The 21,902-nt window shown below is 58.4% G+C and overlaps 10 protein-coding genes across 10 annotated transcripts in view; 8 read left to right on the top strand and 2 right to left on the bottom strand.

Moving 5' to 3' along the window:
• Window positions 1-711: 711 nt before the first annotated feature.
• On the top strand, window positions 712-1,965 carry SPRG_01393 (hypothetical protein; the record flags this gene model as incomplete). Its single annotated transcript, XM_012339610.1, has 3 exons — window positions 712-843; window positions 893-1,159; window positions 1,219-1,965. The coding sequence occupies 3 exons, from the start codon at window positions 712-714 to the stop codon at window positions 1,963-1,965; spliced, it is 1,146 nt and encodes a 381-aa protein (XP_012195000.1).
• A 1,389-nt stretch (window positions 1,966-3,354) lies between these two features.
• SPRG_01392 (hypothetical protein) lies at window positions 3,355-6,665 on the top strand (the record flags this gene model as incomplete). The annotated part of the gene is made up of 8 exons (XM_012339609.1): window positions 3,355-3,741; window positions 3,791-4,180; window positions 4,239-4,371; window positions 4,491-4,587; window positions 4,874-4,958; window positions 5,004-5,417; window positions 5,471-5,845; window positions 5,898-6,665. 8 exons carry the CDS (start codon window positions 3,355-3,357, stop codon window positions 6,663-6,665), a joined length of 2,649 nt encoding a protein of 882 aa, XP_012194999.1.
• A 2,169-nt stretch (window positions 6,666-8,834) lies between these two features.
• Window positions 8,835-9,355, top strand: SPRG_22068 (hypothetical protein; the record flags this gene model as incomplete). Its single annotated transcript, XM_012339942.1, has 2 exons — window positions 8,835-8,856; window positions 8,964-9,355. Coding segments are annotated over 2 exons (414 nt in total), but the record flags the coding sequence as incomplete, so codon positions are not given.
• A 1,330-nt stretch (window positions 9,356-10,685) lies between these two features.
• On the top strand, window positions 10,686-11,646 carry SPRG_01391 (hypothetical protein). Its single transcript, XM_012339608.1, has 2 exons — window positions 10,686-10,802; window positions 10,852-11,646. Exons 1-2 carry the CDS (start codon window positions 10,695-10,697, stop codon window positions 11,590-11,592), a joined length of 849 nt encoding a protein of 282 aa, XP_012194998.1. The 5' UTR covers window positions 10,686-10,694; the 3' UTR covers window positions 11,593-11,646.
• Window positions 11,647-14,933: 3,287 nt separating this feature from the next.
• Window positions 14,934-16,500, top strand: SPRG_01390 (hypothetical protein; the record flags this gene model as incomplete). The annotated part of the gene is made up of 3 exons (XM_012339607.1): window positions 14,934-15,713; window positions 15,770-16,123; window positions 16,177-16,500. The coding sequence occupies 3 exons, from the start codon at window positions 14,934-14,936 to the stop codon at window positions 16,498-16,500; spliced, it is 1,458 nt and encodes a 485-aa protein (XP_012194997.1).
• Window positions 16,501-16,733: 233 nt separating this feature from the next.
• On the top strand, window positions 16,734-17,575 carry SPRG_01389 (hypothetical protein; the record flags this gene model as incomplete). Its single annotated transcript, XM_012339606.1, has 3 exons — window positions 16,734-16,979; window positions 17,024-17,209; window positions 17,255-17,575. 3 exons carry the CDS (start codon window positions 16,734-16,736, stop codon window positions 17,573-17,575), a joined length of 753 nt encoding a protein of 250 aa, XP_012194996.1.
• A 5-nt stretch (window positions 17,576-17,580) lies between these two features.
• Window positions 17,581-17,960, top strand: SPRG_01388 (hypothetical protein; the record flags this gene model as incomplete). Its single annotated transcript, XM_012339605.1, has 2 exons — window positions 17,581-17,918; window positions 17,951-17,960. 2 exons carry the CDS (start codon window positions 17,581-17,583, stop codon window positions 17,958-17,960), a joined length of 348 nt encoding a protein of 115 aa, XP_012194995.1.
• A 386-nt stretch (window positions 17,961-18,346) lies between these two features.
• Window positions 18,347-19,102, bottom strand: SPRG_01387 (hypothetical protein; the record flags this gene model as incomplete). Its single annotated transcript, XM_012339604.1, has 1 exon — window positions 18,347-19,102. The coding sequence occupies one exon, from the start codon at window positions 19,100-19,102 to the stop codon at window positions 18,347-18,349; it is 756 nt and encodes a 251-aa protein (XP_012194994.1).
• A 1,075-nt stretch (window positions 19,103-20,177) lies between these two features.
• SPRG_01386 (hypothetical protein) lies at window positions 20,178-21,413 on the top strand (the record flags this gene model as incomplete). The annotated part of the gene is made up of 4 exons (XM_012339603.1): window positions 20,178-20,325; window positions 20,380-20,691; window positions 20,739-20,887; window positions 20,939-21,413. The coding sequence occupies exons 1-4, from the start codon at window positions 20,197-20,199 to the stop codon at window positions 21,411-21,413; spliced, it is 1,065 nt and encodes a 354-aa protein (XP_012194993.1). The 5' UTR covers window positions 20,178-20,196.
• Window positions 21,414-21,533: 120 nt separating this feature from the next.
• SPRG_18994 (hypothetical protein) overlaps window positions 21,534-21,902 on the bottom strand; it is a gene marked incomplete at both ends in the record, with an annotated part of 1,676 nt that continues 1,307 nt past the window's right edge. Inside the window, one exon of the mRNA XM_012339808.1 lies at window positions 21,534-21,783. Within this exon, the coding sequence (XP_012195198.1) occupies window positions 21,534-21,783 (250 nt within the window). The remainder of the gene's footprint in view (window positions 21,784-21,902) is intronic.

Genomic DNA, 21,902 nt, shown 5'->3' with positions numbered 1-21,902 from the left:
TATCGCCCTGTTGTCTGTTGTCGATGGTGGACACCACCACCTGTCGCTGGATACCGGTGCGAAACCAAGCACGTGACGCCAATTCATTCGATCGCCTCCGACGCCGCCAGGTTCGTGCGACCTCCCGCGCCGTACCTCGTTTATAGCCCGACTCTTTGCATCGAGTCCATTCTGGAGCATCGCAATGTCGCCGTCGTCGTCGTCCTGGTCCGGGCCCAAGATGCGGTGCCGGTAACGCACCGACCAATTTTGGCGTCTGGTGCGCCGCAATCGTAACGCCGTTACAATCGTGGCACGACCCGACGGCAGCCAGACAGACACTTGGTCGTCGTCGTCTGCTTGTCTACGGTACTACATGGGCGTCCAGGCCTCGCGGCCGACGATAGGCCAAAGACACGAGATAACGGCGACCTTTCGCCAACACAAAAAACAAAAAATCACACAAGTGCCGGCGTCAATGCGAGGTATATGTGCTGTGGACGACGTTCGACTGGCGCTTGGACAAGTATTAGGTGTTGGTGGGACGTTTTCGTAATAGGCCCAGTCCACACTAGCACCGTGATAGGTGACTTGGTGGTTCCTTGACACGTTGCCCGAAGCAGTCTGAGTTCCGCGCACGCTCGCATCAGATGGACGGGCCAATCGGGAGACACTGTCTTTCGCGACAGGCGCACGGTTTCTCTAGCGCGCTCCACTTTGCCTTTTGGCACAATGCTCGCTGACGTCCTCTCGATCGACGCGCTCTGCCCGCAGACGCAGTGGATTCCAGCATCAGAGCGCCCGCGCTGTGTGTGCTGCAGCACAAGCTTTGCCTTCTTTCGCAAACGCCACCACTGCCGCCTTGTACGCATGCCAATCCCAATTGTGTTCGGAACGCTAACTGGAACTCTAGTGCGGCGACGTTGTCTGCCGTGCGTGCACCGAGAAGCGCCCTGTGCGCCACCGCACGCTCAACAAGGTCTCGGACGTCTTGGTCTGTACGGGCTGTCTTACCTCGCCACGCACGGCCCGCACCAAGGCCGACGTTGGTCTCCGCGCCCAAATGTCGCCCATGCCGATGACCGACGTCCGCCCGTCACCACCGTCGTCGTCGTCGTCGCTGTGCCACGTTTGCGCATGCACCTTTACCTTTGCGCGCTGGAAGCACAAATGCCGCTGGGTACGACCACTCGTCGCACTGCGTTCGTTTGGACCAACGACCAATCTATGTACTATTAGTGCCAACACGACGTGTGCGGACACTGTCGCCCGAGCTCGCCCAACAAACGGCTCGGCGTCGACGGCAAGGTGTGCTTGCAGTGCCTCCTCACGCGCACGCACCAAACCATGGCGGCGAGACAGCCACCAACCGTCCACAGCAAGAGATCCTCGGACAGTGCGTCGTCGCCACGCACCGACACTGCGAGTTCGTTTGGATCCACCACGTCGCTGCCGTACCCGCTCGACTTTTCCTGGTCGCATCCGTGGCCCAAGCCACCACGCATCGCCCACGAGGCCCGGCGCCTCGAAACGCTGCGCTGCGCCGACATTCTCGACACGCCGGCCGACGACGTATTCGAGCTGCTCTGTGATCTCGCGATCAAGGCGACAGGGTGCTCGATGGCAGCCGTCGCCTTTGTCGATGCCGATCGCGTGTGGTTCAAGGCCCGCATGGGTCTCGCGCAGTCGTCGTTGCCGCGCGACGTGGCCTTTTGCGCCCATACGATCCGATCCACGGACCCGCTGGTCGTCTTGGACGCAACGCTCGATCCTCGCTTTGAGAAAAACCCGCTCGTGACGGGCCGCGCCCGCATTCGGTTTTACGCAGGTGCACCGATTGTGGCGCCGACGGGCCTCGTGCTCGGCACTGTCTTCGTGCTCGACTCGAAGCCGCGCGAGACGTTGGATCCTCGGTCGCTCCAAAAGCTGGCCAACATTGCCATGGCGCACATTAAACTTAACAAGAAAGGCTACCTGCTCTCGTAAGCCACATCCACAACAACAACAACAACCATCCCGAGTACCGTCGGTAGTACTCGCTTTGTCATCACGCGCCAACCTAATGCGTTCAAGCAACGGATTCTCTTCCTCTTTCATTCAGTTTTGGACAGCACGAGGCGACGTCACCAGCGGCGAGCGATGCACGAGCACACAAGAGAGGTAGTCATTGGTCGATTGATAGATAGAAAACGCGTGTCCTCGCGCAAAGCACCCGACCTCCGCAAGTTCATACCGGTAGTTGCTCGGTCGAGTGAGGCGCACAGCATCGCTTGATAAGAATATTTCTCAAAACCCCCGCAATTTGCTCCAATACTTGCAAAAACCCCGCAATTGAGGAATACGTGGATCGGATTGGCTTTAAATGGAGTGTACAGGGGTTGTGATTGGCTGGTTTGTGCGCGTTTTTTCAAATATAGGAGGCAAATTGCCGTAGAAATTCTCCGATTGATGACCGGTCTTGGATACCTATGAGAAAGAAGCAATGGATTGCCCGCTCAAAAGAAGTCCGATGTTACTTCCGCTGTATGTACAGCAGCTCCTTCGCGCAGCTTTCTTTCGTGGCGACGACCAATTTCGTGGCGACGAGAAAATGGAGCGGTCCACAGCTGATGTACAACACGGAGTAGACAGGCAGCCGTTTTAAAGCACATTAAACATCATGTGAGCGACAGTGAGCATGCTTGCGTTGTCCTATAGCGTTGTAAGACCACCGTCTTTTTAGGCTTGCATCTCGCAAGAGCGAGCTCAGCGCTGGATTGCATCATCGGGTGAGCGTGGCCACATTGCGACCAGATGTTGCTGGCTGGCGAGATCGGTGGTCCAGATGTTGGTGAAACCGCCGCCAACAAATGCAGAAAGGCCAGCCGCAGCTGCCTCCCGCGTCGTGGCTTTGTAAAGATAAGGATATCCGGGCGACAACCCTCGTGGCTTGGGCGAGCACGGGCGTTTTCTGCCAAGCGTTGATACGGTGCATGCGTCGCCGACGCGGGCGAGTCATGGGTGTGCACACCTAGAGGTACCTGGCGCGTTTGGCTGTAGTCACGCCGGCAGTCCACTGTCTTTGTGTTTTGTTTTCGAGCTCCGTGCTGCTTTTATACCGAACCAGATTGCATTATTGCACACTCGTCAGTTGCTCATCCGAGGCATGGCCGACGGCAGGATCGACGTCGTCGCGATAGACGACCTCGTGCCACACAACGAATGGGCGCCAACGCGGACGGCGACCCGCTGCGCGACCTGCACACGCGTGTTTTCAATCTTTCGCCGGAAACACCACTGCCACACGGTAATAGATTGCCTCCTGCTACCATGCGCTCGACGCTCCTTCTAATGACGCGACGACAGTGCGGCGAAGTTGTTTGCAAGACGTGCATCATGGAGATGCCTGTGACAGGTCAAAGCATCCTCGTGTTTGTCTGCATGCGCTGCAGTCTCCGGCGTCGCCAGAGTGCGCCAAGCCCGGAGAGCGCGTACAACACAGCGGCACTCGTCTCCACCGCGTCGTCCAAGGCGCTGCTGCCGCGCGCGAGCATTGATACCATCCACGAAACCACCGATTATGACTCGAACCGGGACGGAAGCTTGTTTGCCTTTCAGCTAGCGATTGCGACACCCGGAAACGAACAGCCTGCTGCGGACCGCCCCACGTGGGCGCTTCAGCCGGGCGAGTTGGCGCCCTTCCTCGTGCCAATCCTCGGCCGCTTCCGCTGCGACCACTGCCGCCATGTGCTCATGTTTCGCCACCGCGTCAACTGCCGCGCCGTACGTTGTTCTTGGTGCGAGCTCGATCCGATGCTAATGCGATGGCTAGTGCGGAGACGTCGTCTGTCGGCGCTGTGTCCTTCCAACGATTGTGCAAGAGCACGGACAAAACGACCGGTCGGAAATCGCTGTTTGCGTCACATGCGATGAGATCCACAAAGCGCTCGGGTCGTACAAGGAATGCCGTTCTCTCAAGCGGGCGCTCGGTCCCAGCGCATACCCGCCGGGCGTGCACGTCGGTACGATCGACGTGGGCGACACGTCGCGGATAGCCTTTGCTCGCAAAGCCGCGCATTTCAAAGCCCTCGAAGAAGCCAAGCTCGTGCCCGAAGACGTCATGAGTCGGCGCGACGCCGCGTGGTCGCCGTTGCCAAAGCAAGCCACGTGCCCACGCTGCGATCGGCTCGTGTCCTGGCGCAGTGCGGGCTGCTGCTGCATGGTAATCTGCCACGTCACATTGCATTTTGTGCATGGGATTCTTATTGGCCATATTGTAGTGCGGACGCACCTTTTGCAACACGTGTGTATGGCGCCGCTTTGCGCGGTCGCCCGGTCGGTACGAACTCGACCAAGTGCTCGTGTGCTCCAATTGCCTCCTCAACTTTGAACGGGAAACCGCCTCCGTCGCGCGTACCTCTTGGCGGATTGCGTGCACATCTACATGGCAGCGTGCGGCGTCGAGGTCGAGACGCCAGTGGAAACGACCGCCGCCTCCCACAACTTGGGTGGCGCATGTCATGGTGGCGGAGAACCGACCACAGAGAGCGGCGATATGGACGAGGCGCGGCTCGAGGCGCTCCTCGTCCAGACCATTCAGCGCAACCTAAAGCTCTCCCACTCGATCCGGTCCACCATGCATGGTTACGTAGAGCGTGCATGATTTTTAAAGCCATCGTATTAATCCATTCGAATCAATATACACACGAAGCGCCGTCGAGTGGATTCCATTTCGAGGACGCAACGACAGTGGGACACACCGCGGCTGTCTGGCCCGTTGAAGGCAACCTGCAAGCGGCTGTGCCACGATATGGGTGTTTTTTGCACACGCGTCGTTTCTAGCATCGCGGCTCGCATCGTTGGCTGCATTTGGGATGCGATCGATCGCTGCGCAAGCGCTCTTGCCGACGTCGAGGTGGGCGCCCATCAACGCGGCGGTGCGCTGCGGTGTCTGCGCTCGGGCCTTTGCTGCGTTCCGCACCAAAGTGCACTGCCACGCGGTATGTCTCGCGCGCACCCCTCGCGTCACGACTCTCATGTAATAGTGCGGCACCGTTGTCTGCAATGGGTGCGCGGTCCAAATGCCCGTCCAGCAGCAGCGGCGAGACGCTATGGTCTGCACCCGCTGCACGCGCGAACGACCGGTTACCGCTACGTTTGATGGCATCCTCTTTGACCCCGCCGACCTCGCGCCGTCGGTCAAGACCCCAGCGAAAGATGCGGCAAAACCACCCGAGCCGGATTTGAGTGCCTTTCAGCTGCACGTGCTCCCAACAATCGAGACAACGCTCGACATGGACGACGACGACGAGGAGTTGGCTGTCTTTGGCAGCAGTCGTGGCGTGATTCCAGCAGCCGAGCTCGTGCCACCCGATCAGTTTGTGCCGTCCTTGAGCCGCATGCGATGCCACCGCTGCCGCCGTCTCCTTTTGCTGCATGTGCGGCACCACTGCAGTGCGGTACGACGTTCGCATCCAACGTCGATTCCTCGCTCAAGATCACGATTGTCTAGTGCGCCGAGGTGTATTGCCGGAGCTGCGTCAACGCGTTTGTGACTGAGTTGCACTACCGCCTCTCGAGCATCGACATTTGTCGGACATGCAGCCTCATTCAAGCCATGTTTGGGTCGTTCAAGGAATGCCGGTGGGTGCACAAGTCGCTGCCGTCGACGGCGTTTCCCCCCGGCGTCCAAGTCAAAGTGCGGTGTCCGTTGTACGTGAACCGCACCGAGTTTGCGCGCCAAATCGCACAACTCAAGTTTCTCGAAGAAGTCGACTTGGTGCCATGGAACCACCTTCCGCAGCGCGGTCTCTGGAGCATCGAGCCGCCGAGCTGCGACGAGTGCGGCCTCCAGCTACGACGCAACACGCGCGCGCGGTGTGGCATGGTACTACTACGTCCATGCATGGAATGATGATGTCAACGTACTACGCGCCTAGTGCGACCTTGTGTACTGTCTTGGCTGCACGACGCTCAAGTTCACGCGACCACCACACAAGCTCGAGCTGGAAGATATCCACGTCTGCCGGACATGCATCGCCACATTTGAGCGCTGGAACCAAACACGCAGCAAGCAGCTCTGGAAGACGTGCGCGACAGTGTATGCGAAAGCGTCGGGTACTCACGTCGACCCGGACTCGGCGCCGCCTCCGACGAGCCCCGCAGGTTGGCTCCGTAGCCGTCCGAGTGCCGACGCAGTCCAAAAGACAAGCCGGTCTAGCGGTAGCAACAAAGAGACCCGACTGAGCCTTGACACGACGCGGCGTCTCAGTGGCGACGACGACGGTGGTGACCGGTGGCTCAGCTGCGGCGGACGAGACAGCATCGATAGTGCCCGACGCCTCAGTTGCGACGCCCGAAGCAGCATTGGTGGGCGGGAGAGTATGCTCGACTGCGGGCGGCCAAGCGACGATGGCCGACCGCGCCGATCCAGCTGCGATGCAAGAAACGCAGCGCGGGCCCCGGAGGCTGGCCGACCGCGCATGAGCTCTGCGCCCGTGCGCCCGCGCTTCAGCACGCCCGAAATCCCACTACCAAGACCACCAGCAACGACAATGTCGGCAGACGACGAGGCGCTCTTGCGGTCGATTGAACGCAACCTGCGCCTCTCGGAAGCCATTGCGCGGACGATTGAAAGCGCCGAAGCGGGTGTCGAACCGGCGCCACACGAGCAAGGACGGCCGCGCCGCCACTCAACCGCGGGCTGACTGACTTCCGTGGGTGTATTTAAAATAGAATGCATGGTTCTCGACATTGTGGCAAAATGGAAAATACCGCGCCAATGCACTTAACCCTCCCGCGCCGGAGGTTTTTAAAGCAGATTTATCCGAGGCCATTGCACGTTGAAGAACAACTAAGATCGTATATTCATTATACTAGGTTCCTTCGAAGTGGGCTGGTAGGAAACCTCTTTTTGAGAGGAAGTCAAACTGACGGAGATGAATCCCATTTGCAGTGGGATAGAAATATAGATATATCCCGCGTATTCCTGTCAAAGCAGCAGCGCAAAGATTCTGCCGCCAAGTCCTACACAGCCGTGGCGTGCGAAGCGGCGTGCGCAAGTGGACAACCCACTAGATATGACTGTTGTTTGCTTTCATACATGTATATATATACATGGTGTGTGTAGCTCTGCGTTAGCGCCGGAGGAGCGTCTCGAGTCGGCGCTGCTCGACGGCCTCGCGCTCGCGTCGAAGCTGCTCGAGGCGACTGGAGAAAGACGACAATGACTTGGCTTTCGTCGTCTTCTCGAGCACCGTGTTCGTCGTGTTACCGGCAGAATCGAGCGCGTCGGCTTCCCGCGTATCGTTGGCGGCGGCCATGAGCACCATGGGCCGGCCCGAGATCGCAGTCATGTGGTCGACACTCGCTGCACGTGGCGCCTCGGTTGCGTCGTTGTCGTATAGGCTCTGCTGGAGGGCAGGGTTGCGAAGGTGACTAGCGTCGGCCTATCCGGCAGTGGACCGGACTCAGCGCGCCGCCGAGCGCGATGCCTTTGTCGGTGTACTTTTTGATGCTGGCGACTGGCGGCGGCGCGGTCTCGTCGGGCGCAAAGAGGTCGATGGCCGGCGGCTTGGTCTTCTTGAGCGCCTCGACGCGGCCGTCGAGGTCCGCTTGCGCTTCTCACAGAAGGCAGCGCGCTCTGCCTCTTCGTGCAGCCGCTCGTCGCGCCGGACTTTCAGGATGTTCGCGCGCATCCACACCGTTTCTTTTGCTTGTGGATTCGGCTCGTTTGTAACTCGATCGGAAATTACCCACTTCAACAACAACTCGATCGGAAATTGATGTTTTATTGGCTCAATTCTTGATTCTTTCTAGCCAATCACAAGACTTGCTTCGCGACCTCGTCTTAAATAGTGTGAGCACCATTGAGCTCAATGACGAGTAGCAGCCCACAAACGCGCCAGCGCCACGTAGAAGCCGGGTATACCTCTCCACACACTTCTTAAATGACATAAATGTCGTTTTCGACGCTGCACGTAGCACAAACACGCGCAAATCCATTTTCCATTTTTGAGGTGGTTGCAGAATTGCCCAAATACTTTACGTCGCATCGCGGGGTTCCAAAACTCCAAAGACCGTAAGACCGGCTGCCACAGTTGGCGGTGGATCTGGACCCGGTGTGCGACCAGTTTGATGGGCGCCATCGTTGCTTGGGCACTCACACCAAACTCAAACTGCCGAGCGTCGGTTTTCAGGAAATTCGACATGCAATTTCGGTTGGGAATGCGTCGAAATCGCGGAAACTGAGGACGCCGTCTCTTTTTGTTCATGTTACAGAGCGTGTTGCATGTAGATGAGGGAGGCAAAGTGCGCACGATACCGCTGCGTGATGTGGCCTTGTATCTCGCACAGTATTTCAGTAAAGCGAAAAGCACACTATATCAACATATTGTGTGCGGTTGTCATTTATTCTCGCTACAGAGCTCGCACGGCGACGTCACATAGCATTTTGGACTCCTCAAAGTGTGGTCTAGCACTCTGGCAAGTATGGGCGATTTCATTTTCAAACTTCATTTTGGTCGATCGCCGGCGCGCCGGCCTGTGTTCACCAAAATATGGTTATTTATGGTTGTAAATGGTTAACGCCAATAATAATGAGCGGCGACGCCACAAAGACGACGCAGAGGCTCCTCAGGCACCACTGACGCTGCTGCATTGTGCTCAAGGAGACTCCATCAGCATTCTCAACGCACACGCCATCATGAGGTGCCGCTCGGTCGTAATGCAGAGTTCCTCGTCGGTCTCCCTCATTGTCGTCAGCGCCAGGCCACAGCGTTTCAGCCAATCAGAGCGCCAAGACATTAGATTTGTGGCCAATCAGAGCGGATTTCGTTTCCGAGCCAATCACCAGTGTTCTAGCCGCAGTTCTGGAACCGATCATCGCCGCCAGCCCAGGTACGTGGCAAGCCGTGCGCGGGCCTCAGGCCGAGGCGCTCACGCGACGTCGCTGTAGGTATGGTGCAGCCTTTTTATGCGTGACTAGCCACCGAGTCGGCCCTTAGGCGGAGCCCTGGCCAATATTTCGACGGCCTCTCGCACGTCGGCCACGGGATCGCCTCCGAGATGCGCTCCTCCAAGCTCCCAAGCCCTGCGACGACGCTGCGAACGATGGCGCGATATGCCTAGCATCATGACCGCCGCGCCGTCGTGTGCTTGCGCGTCCAGAACGGTTAGCGCTACGGCCACATCCGATCAGACACCGCGCTCACGATCCGGTTGTTTTTCCAGTCGCGCCGCCTCCTCCGTGGGCGCCTTGGTGGCCTTCTTGTCGGCGCGCGCAGTGGCTTTTCTAAGGCGTTGCTTTCCCAGCCGTGCTGCTTTCTCCTCGGGGGACCAGCGTGTGAAAACCATGTGTAAAATAGGCGAATTTCCCACACATGGTGCTATGCCAGAGACGTTTCCATTGCGTCTTTTTTGTGTCCATGATAGCAGTAGCAGATGGTGGCCATTAGATCCAAGGTGCAGAAGCGACAAAACAACAGCAAAGGTCATTGTGCTGCCGAGTTTCATCAATTTTCGAAGCCACGGAGGCAGTGACGCAGCCATCGATCGATGCCATGGCTGCAGACCACCCATCACTCGAATAATGAATCATGTGGTCGGACCGTCGTCGGAGTACCAGATGTGGACGCGTCCAGATGCGGTGACTGTGGCAATCCCCAAATGGTGTGCGTTCGAGAGGTCGCCACTCGCTACAACCGGTGGCCCTTCTCGCGCGTGTGCTTGCCGCTTCCGTGTACTCTACGGCGCGTCGACTCTGCTGACCGCCATCATCCTATCGCCGAGGGCACGATCCTCGCCGGCGCGGAGGCGTACATGGTATGATCATCACTTTGTCCTCGGTGTGAAGTGCACTAGCAATGGTGGTGTGCGCTGACCTCAAAACAAATGAGACCAGTCGGTTGCCTTCCTCCATTTCCGACACTTTACGGTGACGGACCTCGCGTGTTGCCGAGAGCTTCAACGTGGTTGGCAGCGTGTCGCTAGATTCTGGCGTGGGCTATGTAGCTGGTAGTCATCCCTGATGTAGCATGCGGCTTGCAGAAAAGCGACGCGACGTACCGCTTCGTGCCTCGTGACGCTGCGCTTGCTTCTCTGCATGGATCGTGAGTTGTGGGCACACGCTAGGCTAGATACAGAGCATCCGCGTCGTCGATGGGCGGTTTGCTGACGCAGCGAAAGGGCAGCTCTTGCGCAACATCGAGGGTATTGTCTGTGGCCGGCCGTCTTCCGTCTCTACGATGACTATCATCCGTGTTCGAGGTTGTCGTGGGCTCATTAGCCGTTGGAACGTTGATTATCAGTGGCGTCGTGCCACGGTGCGTACTGCCCATCACTGCAAAGTGCATTTCGACACGGTGCGATCGTACACTGGCTGTTTGCGTCAATCGACCCATCGAAACAGGTTTAATCGACGTCGTTTGGTCTTTTCTACAGGGTTCTTTCTTGAACGTACCGGTAGTACTTCAAGGGATCCTTGCCGTTGAAGGCGACATCGCTTACATGCTGCCACAGCGTCGCTCGCGTCCGAAGCGCATTCGGCCAACACGAGACATTCTCATGGCAACTGAAAGCCTGCACTCGAGCGTATCTTGCTGTCGCGCCACGCGCGGGCAGCAACACCACCAGGTGGCATCTATAAAACCCATTTAACGCATTTTGCCGATCACCCAAGTGCAAAGTGGACTTGGGTCGAATCGAATCCTGCGCGTCATTTTCGAACTCGCTGGCCAATGACGACAACGACCCTTGTGAAGAAGGCCCTTAGCGTCCCGTCGTCGCGCTGCGCGTGCTGCAACCGGGACTTTGCGTTTTACCGAAAGCGCCATCACTGCCACGAGGTACACCCCATTGGGTTGCAGCATGCCGTAACATCCTCCTCTATTCTAGTGCGGCGCCGACGTCTGCAAAGCGTGCACAACAAGCGCCCACAACTGCCCACTCAAAGTCTGCTTGACGTGCCTCGTGGAGCCCACCGACTCGCAACGCGGACGTGAAGCGTCCAAACGCAGCCAGCGCAGCACCTCGAGCGCGTCCAGCGTTATCTCGTCCTCGCGCGATTATGGCTACGTGCTCGACTACAACTGGATTTACCCGTGGCCCAAGCCGCCCATGCTCGACAACGATGCCGAACGCACCAAGATTGTGGCCGCCCTCGGCGTCCTTGACGCACCACGCACGGATTTCTTCGAGTCGATCTGCCACTTGGCCATCACGACGATGGAGACGGCGGTTGCAATCGTAAGCGTCCTCGACAAGGACCGCGAGTGGATCGTCGACAGCATCGGGTTCGAGCCGCGCCAAGTCCCGCGCGACGCGTCCTTTTGCGCCCATACTGCCCGGAGCACCGAGCCGCTGGTCGTTCTCGACACACACTATGACGACCGGTTCCGGGAAAACCCGCTCGTGACCGGGTCGCTGCGCGTCCGCTTCTATGCCGGGTGGCCCATCGTGTCGCCCTCCGGCTGCATCATTGGGGCCGTCTCCGTCATGTCGGATCGGCCGCGTTCGTACTGCGACGTGGCCAAGCTCCAGCTGCCAGCTCGGCTCGCAACCGCGCTCTTCTTCAAGCCGCCGGGGCGCGCGCCCGACACCGTCTACCACATTTCGCACGAGTTCGAACTCGATTGAGTGCCGTCGCCGTATTGTATCCATATAGTAATAGCAGCTGTAGTCTTTGTAACGTCGTGATGCAGGCAGCGTCTGCGTTGTGCGTCGGGTTGTCATCCACGCGTCAGTGGTATGTGCAAGCGGAAACGACCGAGGCATTCGCGATGGCTCATGGCGCGGGCGGCAGAGTCGATGCAGGTGTGCTATTGCTACAGTAAAGGCGAGGTGGCCAAGATACTGCTTGCGTTCGATGGCCATGCTATGCCACGGTGCATGTTTATGCGGCGACGACAACAAAAGCACGAGCCGAAGCCGTTTGGATGGCTCAGTACCATGCTAATACCACCCACCACACTAATCTCATGCCGAATGCGCATGTACCCTGACGCAAGCAAGCCAGAGGCGGTGCACACTTCGCGCTCCATTGCGTCGGCGGCAGTTACGGATCAACTGCAGGTACCAGTTCTTAGCGAGTCTAACTAAACGATATAGTGTTTCCTGAAAGATATAGTGTTTTGTTTGGTGGAAATTCGAGTCGCTTTAACGGCGCGCCGCCATTCGATCAGAAGAAGACGCGACGTTTCAGCCGTTTCAGAGTAACGAACTTTGCACAAGCGGACATGTCTACTCATTCCTTTGAGGGAAGGACCGATAACTATTCATTATCGGGAGGATAACAGGTAGTCCGTAGTGTCATGCCCAGTCCCAAACGGTTTGGGACGGACTACCTGTTATCCTTCCGATAATGAAATGTTATCGGTCCTTCACTCACTAACGGGTTTTGTGACCCACCAATCAGTCTGTCCACCGGTCCGTGTTGAGTTGCCGTACGTGGTGACGTTGGCTAGACCCACATTCGGTGCATGGATCCTGGCTACGCTTTCACATTGACTTACTGGTGTGATGCCATATTAAGAACCGAGAAGCGGATAAGCTCTTGGGCGTCGCTGACACGTGGCTGTGTCCATGAGCACTGTTTCTGTGGTGTATACAGCAAACGCGTTTTGTGCGACGCCGCCGTCATGACTAGCGCATTATCCATCCATACTCATTTCTGGAATAGAGCGCGAGAGCTTTGACCGGTGTCAGCGTATCGAGATTCTTTCGTCACACCGCGTCAATCACGGCATTCTGTATGAGCGATGAGACACAAGCTTCTTCGTTGCTATAAAGCCCATCATAAGACCTCTCTGTCCATAACCATGGTTGTTTGCCGTGCGATGGGCGAGGGGCTTCTAGCGCAATATCATCGTCTGCTCTCCCGATGACCTCGTCACCGTCCCATTCGCCAAGCTGGAGTCACCAAACCCAAGGCGAGAACAATCTCGCAAGCCCTTCTCCAAGACTCAAAAACCTGTGCGCCACAGTCCAGAACTCGGTGCTTCGAACGGAGCTCACCCAGGCAATCGAAGTCGCTTGTCCCGACACACCCACTCGCAGCGCTGGCCAGTACACTTCCCATTCGTACGCTTGGTGCAGCACCGAGCGATCATTGAAAGCTGATATCCAAATCCTGAAACGAAGCGAATGGCACGTCGTATTCTATTTCGAGCGGTCTCGACCCTCAACTTCGGATGCTATGACCTCGGATCGCGTGGGCATCTCTGGGACACACATCAACGGTTCAGATACCGCACTCTCATTCAACACGTATTCTCACTTGTCGTGTGAGAGCCTGGTTGACAGCTCCGTGAAGTTCCGGATCCGTGCACTTTCGCGGAGAGCCTCCACCAAGAAGCGCAATCATTTGTGGACGCATTTCGCTTTTCACACCGACTATGAGTTTTGAGCACAATCACTGGACGAGTGCGTTTGCCATGCCGATGATCCCGCTCGATAAATATAAAGTCGCATCCCGAACGAGGAGTATCCAGCACTTGCATTGGTCGTTGCACTGTGCTGGATCCCTCGCGAGACGGACAACAAGGCATAGCGTAGCATATTATTGTGGTTTTGTAACATCGTTTAGGCGATCCACACGCCTCGCCACAACGGTCAAGCCTTCGCGTCGCCGTACGCTCCGCATCTATAAAGTGCATCACCTCGACCAATTCAGCGAAAACGCATCGTATATCCAGTCCAGATCGATGCACTTCAACAACAGTGTCTTTTCTCTTTTCATTTGCAAAGCAAATCCTACGGTACGACAGGCTGGGAAGGGTCGCGAGCACCCACGACCGACCAGATCGATTCCCGATGGCGTGACACGAGGGTTGACGGTCGCGACCGTTGATGCAACGGACCTTTCTTTGCAAACGTTTCGTTGCGCGGGACTTGATGTCATTCTTGCTTTGTTCCAGGTACTGGATATTATTGAATCGCCCGATGCGATGACGCAAACGCGAATTCGTCGCCGTCATCCTTCGACCCGCATCTCTCGACCATGATGACTTTAAAGAGATGCTGGATCGACACAGATCCACGCGCGCGCGTTTTTATTCTTGAAGCAAGGCTTCAACGTCGTCATGTGATGACGGAGGGTCACCGCAGTCACTTGCCTCGGACATCCCACGGTGGACCAATGCGACTTTGGTCAGTGCGCCCATCGACTCTGCTTTCCATCGCCGTGCAGGCGCAGGCCGCGCACTCGATTACCGGTCGAGAAATAAAGTGTTCTACAATTCGACAGTCTGGTGCGAAACTGCCTCTCCACAGACAGACAACATCACGGTGATGTTATACACCGCATGTTTTCAATGATGGCACCCACCGTCAATTGTGCGTTTGGTAGGAAAAATGTCCGTGGTCCAGCACTGCGTCGTGCGCGTCGTGGGGTCGCGGCCGTCGTTTTGTCTCGTCTTATTCGCACCACGGGCTCGATCGCTGTCTATGGAGGCCGATAGCCAGTGGGAACAGAGCCTCATCAGGTGTAGTAGCTTTGGAGAAGACCACTGCTTGCACTACGCAGGTACTAGGAGTAGATACTCTTGGGGCTTCATGGCGACATCACGATATGCCGCTGCGGACGCGTGCGCTTCGAGAAAACCAGTTGCGCGTCAAGAAGGCAAAGCTTCTTCGGCACTGATATTTCGGGCTGGAGCGTGTTGACGGATCGAGAGCGAGTCAACAAGACAGCGGCCGGCCGCAGCTGCGTCATGGAACCAGCGTGCACATTTATCCGCCTCGTGCGTGTCGGTCCCTCGAATGTCTCGCAGTGACGGTTCAAACCATGCTACCCGACAACATGGACTCTATCGACGATCCACAGCGGTGGATAATCGCACCAGCTTGGATACACAAGCCCGTGAAAGAAGGTAGTGTGGTATGTTGCGATCAGACGCGGCGCCTGTAGACATGCCATTACGAACTCCAACAGGGCCGCGATCGGTGACGAAACACCACACATTTCAATTCACCGCAGCATGCTCATGGAACGAACCAAGCGGCTCATCTCTATCGAGGAGCTCGACGACAGCGAGAGCATCTTTGCAGCCCCGAACGCTCGTCGGACCTCGATCTTTACCAAGAGTAGTTGGCCCTACCCGTGGAAGCAACCGCCCGCGATACGCGACGAACGGGACCGCGTCGCCGCGCTGCGTCAGTTTGACGTGCTCGACACGCCGCCCGAGCGCGTCTTTGAAGTCATCTGCGAGCTCGCGACGAGCGTGCTCCAGTGTCCGATCGCAGGCGTCACCTTTCTCGATACCGACCGGCAGTGGTTCAAGGCCCGCCGGGGCTGGATCGAAGCCGAGATCCATCGCGACATTGCCTTTTGCGCCCACACGGTGGCGTGCGCCGAGCCCATGGTCGTGCTGGACGCGAGCCGCGACCCCAAGTTTGCGCTCAACCCGCTCGTGCTCGGGCCCACCGGCGTCCGTTTCTACGCCGGCGCTCCGATTACGACCGCGACCGGACACGCGATTGGCACCGTGTGCGTCTATGACACACGCCCGCACGACTCTGTCGACATGGCGACGCTCGAAAAGCTCGCGAGCGTCGCGCTCCTCCACCTCGAAGACCGACTGCGCGCGCCAGTGGCGACCGAGGTCCACGATAACACCGTGGGTGTCTTTGAGGGACCTGTGCTCTCGATGACCGAGCTCTTGCGCTTGCGTGACTGCGTCCCAAAAGCCGAGTGCAGTCGCTGCAGTCGTTGCCACCGCGGGTTTACCTTGTTTCGCCACAAGAAGCATTGCCGTGCGGTACGACTATATTCTGTGGTCGCAGCACACCACTCATACAGTAGTATGTTGACTAGTGCGGCGAAGTCTTTTGCAGCTTTTGTGCGCTCTCGACGCGCGCCAAGCAGCGCCGGGGACCGGGTGTCTTCAAGATCCACGTGTGCCTGACGTGCATCAACATTGGCACGGTCCTGGGCCATTTCCGGCTCTGCCGCACCGTGCGCAGCTCGCTCCACGGACGCGACGACGGCGCCGACGGGCTGTTGACGCCAAAAGAACTCGAGCAGATCCAGCGTCTCGAAGACAAAGACACGCTGTCGCCCACCCGGCTCATGCCGACGAGCGACTGCATTCCGTTTGACGAGCGCGGGTGCTGCCACGTATGCAGCCGCCACTTCAACCTGTTTCGACCCAAGCACTCGTGCCGCGTGGTAGGACTTGTAGTAGTGTGAATGGTGGGTGATCTCAAGTGTTTGTCGTCTAGTGCGGTGACGTGGTCTGCAGCCATTGCTCCATGAAGAAGCTTGCGATCGTCCATGGCAGCAGCGAGAGCGAGATGGAACCTGTGACCGTGTGCGTCGAGTGCAACGTGACGCTGACCAACACGGCGCTTCGGGACGACGCTATGCCGCTGGCGTTGATGTCCGATTTTGAAGCGTACAACAACAGCCGCCGCGAACGCAACTCGATGAAGAATGCACTTGACACAGTGAAGACCCTCCTCGTCTCGGCCGACGAGCGCGCACTGTCGGCGGGGCGGTCGTCGCTGGCACACAAGCCGGACGAGTTGTCTGCAACCGTGGCGTAGTTCGTTTCGTGCAACTAACTTATGTGGAATGTAACCGTCTTTGATGTAATTGGCTGCCTCATCAAACCGTTTCACCGTCCACCGCATGACACAAACGCCATAGTAGTATCGAACGGCACTCGCTCGATCATTCTAAATGTCAAAGTATCGCGCAGGGTGCTGCATTGTAGCTGCTTCGAGCTCTCCAATTGAACGTTGTACTCGTGTGCGGCAACCACGAATGGGCAAGAAAAATGCAATCGCACCCAGCATCCCGGTCCTTCCAAACCAGATGGTGCCACCCAAGTGGTGCGGACCAATCAGCGGGGTTCCCATCGGCCAACGTCGCGCATTTCCGATTGTGCGCCATGCCGCCACCGATCGCCGCCGACGATTTGCTTGCCGCCGAGCAGTGGGTATCGTTCTCGGAGCGATCGTGCTGTGCATCCTGCGCTCATGCCTTTAGTACGGTCTTTCGCCAGAAACACAACTGTCAATGGGTATCCCGCCTCGTTTGCGATTGTTCCATCGTCATAACGACTAGTGTGGCGAAGTCGTGTGCGGGCGGTGCCTTGTACAGCGCCGCGCGGAAGCGCTCGACACGTCCTTCGACGTGCGCATCTGCGTCGACTGCGTCGCGGTCTGTGAAAAGCACGTGCACCAGGACGCGTCGTGCTTTGTGTGCACGCGGCGCTTTTCATTGCTACGGCGCAAGTACCGCTGCGACGAGGTCCCCTCCTGCGTAGCGGTAGGCTTCTCACACGTGTTCCACTAGTGCGGCGAGGGCGTCTGCAAGAAGTGCCACGTGACCAAGCGCGACCATACAAGTGCCTCGCGCGCCGTGCGCCAAGTCCGCGTCTGCACCAACTGCATGCTACTGCGCGAGACAGCCCCGAAAGTATGTTCGGTCAGCGCCGTGTCCCTTCTCGACTCGTCGGTGCGACACACTATGGGCGACGTGCCGCTCCCGCCGACGAAGACGCGCGGCTTCACGTGCTCGAGAGCTACGCACTACTCGATACGCCGCACGAGGCCGCGCTCGACGTCGACTGCAAGCTGGCGCGGAAGCTCATGCGGTGCCCGATGGCTGGTCTAAGCCTCATGAGCCGCGACCGCCAGTGGTACAAAGCGCGCTGCGGCTTTGAAGAGATGGAGCTGCCGCGAGCTGTCGCGTTCGGCGCCCATGTTATTGCCACCAAGGCCCCACTCGTCGTACTCGATACGCTCGACGACGAGCGATTCCGAGAGAATCCGATCGTGACCGGCCCGGCCAAGGTGCGCTTCTACGCCGGTGCGCCGATTTTAACGCCGAGCGGCCATGCGATTGGGACGGTGTTTGTCTTGGACACGGAGCCGCGCGCCACGTGCAACATTGAGCCCCTGAAGCAGCTCGCTGCCGTCGCGATGGCCAACATTGAGCGTCACAAGTCAATCGGCCGGTAGGACGATCCACGAAGCTCTCCTCACGTAGTTCTACTTGAATGCGGCAACATGACGTCTTTCTATGGAAAGCCGGTGCTGTTTTCTGCAGTGTAGTGCGCAGGAGCAAGTCAGGCCCAGCGTTGTTCCCGGCAGCAATCTCTGCCGTGTACTTTCCGAGATAGCTCCAACGAGAGTACCTACCACAGGTGTCTGTTTGTGGCTTGCGGCCGCCCGTGGTGCTACGGCGGTCAAGTGACCGCGTCCGCCTTTCTGGAAAACGTATCTTTCGGTCCGGTGACCGGATCCGGATAGGGTTTGCGGCCAGGAGCCGCAGTCGCCAACGCTCGCCAAACGCAACAGGACGTCAATGGCTTATCTTACACGGTGGCGACGCCGATCGCGTCGGCGCAGCGCGACGACGAGGACTTCGGGACGGTCCAGCACGCTACAAGAAGAAGGCGCCGTCGTTGGGAGCAGTCTTGTCGCTCTTGTCGAACTCCTTGTAGTGCTGCGTGCACATGCCGTCGACTTTGCCAAGGCGCTTGCAGCTCCGGACTTGGCACTCGAACGGCTTGCGATGGACGTTGCAGAGGCCGCCGCCACGGTCTTTCCGGGTGCACTCGGGCGTCGCGCACAGGACAAAGCCGCCGTGCTCGCCGCAGCGCTGGCCGCGCTGCGCACGCTTGTGGCAGCCCGGCTCGGCGCACGGTGTGCCACCGCCATGCGCCTTGCACTTGCCGTGGCCTTGTGCGCTCTTAGTGCAGCCGTCGACAGTGCAGCGCGGACCACCGCCGTGCTTCTTGCACCAGCCGAGCGACTGCGCCGCAACGTTGCAGCCATCGACCCCGCACGTCTTGCCGCCACCGTGACTGATGCAACGAGTCGTGCCGCCGGATGGTGCGCGCTTGCACGTAGGGTAGTCGCACGTCGGCTCTCGCTTCCTGGGCGGCGTCGCGACATCATTCCCATCTCCCAGAAAGGCTTGGTAAGAGAACGACGATGCATCCGATGGAGGTTCCATCTTGACACGATCGTCGTCGAGCGACGGGTGATTGATGGCATGCAGGGTACCGGACGTACCGTCGTAGACGAACGCCTCGTGCACCACACCGACAGACGACATGGCGTTGCCGAGCTCGACAAAGTCGTTGTAGTCGACCTCAATGTCGTCCATGCAAGCTTCGTGCTTGGGGCTCAGCATACTTGCAGGCGCGACGTCGTCGTCGTAGGTCGAGATGATGGGGCCCACAGACAGGCGTGGCAGCACGGAGGACATAGGACCACTTGCTCGGCCTGACGACGGAAATGACCAACTCAGCTCTGACAACATCTTTAACCGGATACGCACCCCGGTCGTGTTTAAAACACATGTCTCGTATCATACAGATGTATCAAACACGTGATCCAGTCTCGCATGGTGTGGCGTCCGCAAGCCACCGGTGCATCGCTGCGCAGACAAGCAAGCCGAAATGGACCAAGGGAATCGCTGCACGGGCTCTTGGACCGCACACAGAGCAGCGTCGAAGACGGTATTATCGAGGATGCAACAAAATACTGGCGATAAAATAGAGTAGTAATGCTGCAGAAGACGTGATATTTAACGCCCTGATCGATCTCGCGATGGTCTTCCATTTACTATGCACGACTGCTGGTTCCATGGCGACGCGTGTTGTTGCGGTACCGGTACCGAGATTGAGCGGCGGTGTCCTGACATTTTACGGTACAATCGGAGCATAGCATTGAGTCTCCTCGTCCGCCACACAGGCGGGTTAGGTTTACAAGCTCCCAGATCACGGACCGCCCTGCAGCTTTCCTTGTCGGAACTTGTATGTATGCGATAGATAACTCTCTCTTCGAAACCAACGTGATCAAGCGCGGCCGCGCAATCGCTCACTGGAATCAGATGCGCGGCTGACACGCCGTGACGCAGAGCTCGTCCCAGCCTCTGCCATCGCCACTATCTGCAGATGCATCAAACTGACCACAGCCGTCGCCAGCGTGTTCTCAGCTCTCGGCCCACTCTTATACAGCCCAGACGCGGTACACTGCAGTATTTGAGTCTTGTTTGCCCAGCAAGATGGCCGCCCTCGCGCTCGTTCTCTTGGGTCGACGTCGGGCGTGCTCCTGCTGCGGAGCTTTCGGCAATTCCGTCGTTGTTGCGGGCCATCGACAGGTAGATCACCGTCAGTGCAGACAACCAGAGAGGCCAATCCTCCCGGACTGGGATCGGCAGGCGCCCGGATACTTGAAGAGCGCACGCCACGTCGCTGCTCACTCTTTCTTCTTCCGCCGGCCATGGCACGCAAGGTGAGGATCTCGGAGCAGAGTCTCATCTCGCCGACGTCGTTCGTCGCGAGCCAGAGTCACTGCAACCTCTGCACCAAGAAACTGCACTTCTTCTACTACAAGCACCACTGCCGCGTGGTACTATGCGCGCTGCTGGCCGTGTAGACCTTGCTTGTCTCACATTGCCCTTAGTGCGGCAAGATCGTGTGTGGCAAGTGCAAGGAGCTAGCGCTCGTCGAGCTCCCCGGCGACAAGATCGCCGACGTCAAGGTCTGCGCGTCCTGCATCGCTCAAGTCGGCACGCAGGCGACGTCCATCTCGACCGAGTCCGTGTCGTCGGGCGGGTCGGGCGGATCGGCGCCGCGCCTCTCGTCAAGTCGATACGTGAGCGCCAGCGTGCGCGTGCCTCGGCTGAGCGACCTTCCCGAACTGCACGGTACCGACTGCTGCTTTGTGTGCGCCCGCGTCTTTAGCACCCACCACCCGAAACACCAATGCCGACAGGTACCGATGACGCCTCGTGCGACGGCGACTCATATATCGCGTTGCAGTGCCGCAAGGGCGTCTGCTACGGCTGCCGCATGAACGCCAACGACCCGCTCTTCATCGAGCTCGGACTACCCTTTCTCATGGCGTGCTGGACGTGTGTCGCTGCGAGCGACGCGATCCAGCTACAGAGCACCGATCACTTTTCCAGCCCGTATAAGACTTTACTCGCAGGCGCTTGAATGATCCACGATGGTGTCCTTAGGCTCGCGCCGGCCGAGGCGACGCGGCTCGAGGCACTCTACGACCTGCATATCCTCGACTCTGGTCCGGACGCAGCCTTCGACATCCTCTGCGACCTCGCGTCGCAAGAGTTCAACTGCCCGATCGCGGTCGTCTCCTTTATGGACGTCAATCGCCAGTGGTTCAAGGCGCAGATGGGGCTCACCGACACGGAGGTGCCGCGTGCGTTCTCACTGTGTGAGAAGGCGCTCAAATCCACGGAAGCCATCGCCGAGTGGGACATTCGCCTCGACGCCGAGCTCGCAGTGCACCCACTCGTGCAAGGCGGCCCGCGCCTCCGGTTCTACGCTGGCGCGCCGCTCTTGACACCGTCCGGCCAAGCAGTTGGTACCATTTTCGTGCTCGACAAGGTCGTCCACGAGCCACAGAGTCTCGGGCGGCTCGAGGAGCTCGCCGCGATCGCCATGAAGCTCACGCTGGCGGGCCAGACCTTTTAGCACCGGCTTGCTACTACCTGTCGATTGAATCGAGTGTCTTCTTGTGCGATAATCATGTTATATTAGATAACGTAGACGGGAAACACTATCCACTACCATACTGTCCTAAAGACAAAGCTGCTAGCCATACCGGTGAATGCGGGTCGTGATCGTGACGCGGCAGATCGGGCACAGCGTGAGATGACTCGCGCACTGCCCGCACGTCTCGTGCCCGCACTGAAACACCATGTCCTTCTTCTTGTCTTCGCAAATCGGGCACAGCGACGCTTCGTGCAGCGCCCGCATGCTCTCGACAAGGCGCGCGTCCGCTAGCGACGGCGTGGGCACTGCGCCCCGGAGCGGCGATGCACACACTTCGCAGGCGTTTGCACTGGTTGCGTTCAAGTACGTGCACACGGGACAGGCCACTTGGCTGCCACGCAGCACCGGGGCCGACGATGGAGCCGTCGGTACGTTCGCTGGAATCGATTTGGCCGAGGCCACGGGGTA

Source organism: Saprolegnia parasitica, assembly GCF_000151545.1.
Source record: "Saprolegnia parasitica CBS 223.65 unplaced genomic scaffold supercont2.3, whole genome shotgun sequence".
NCBI classification, from domain to species: Eukaryota; Oomycota; class Saprolegniomycetes; order Saprolegniales; family Saprolegniaceae; genus Saprolegnia; species Saprolegnia parasitica.
This window is presented reverse-complemented; position numbering and strand designations above follow the sequence as displayed.

Excerpts from the sequence above, each read along its gene's own strand:
- SPRG_01391 (XM_012339608.1), top strand. The coding sequence starts at position 10,695 with ATGACGACAACGACCCTTGTGAAGAAGGCCCTTAGCGTCCCGTCGTCG. Across the intron at positions 10,803-10,851 it reads AGCGCCATCACTGCCACGAG|TGCGGCGCCGACGTCTGCAA; the intron begins GTACACCCCATT and ends CCTCTATTCTAG.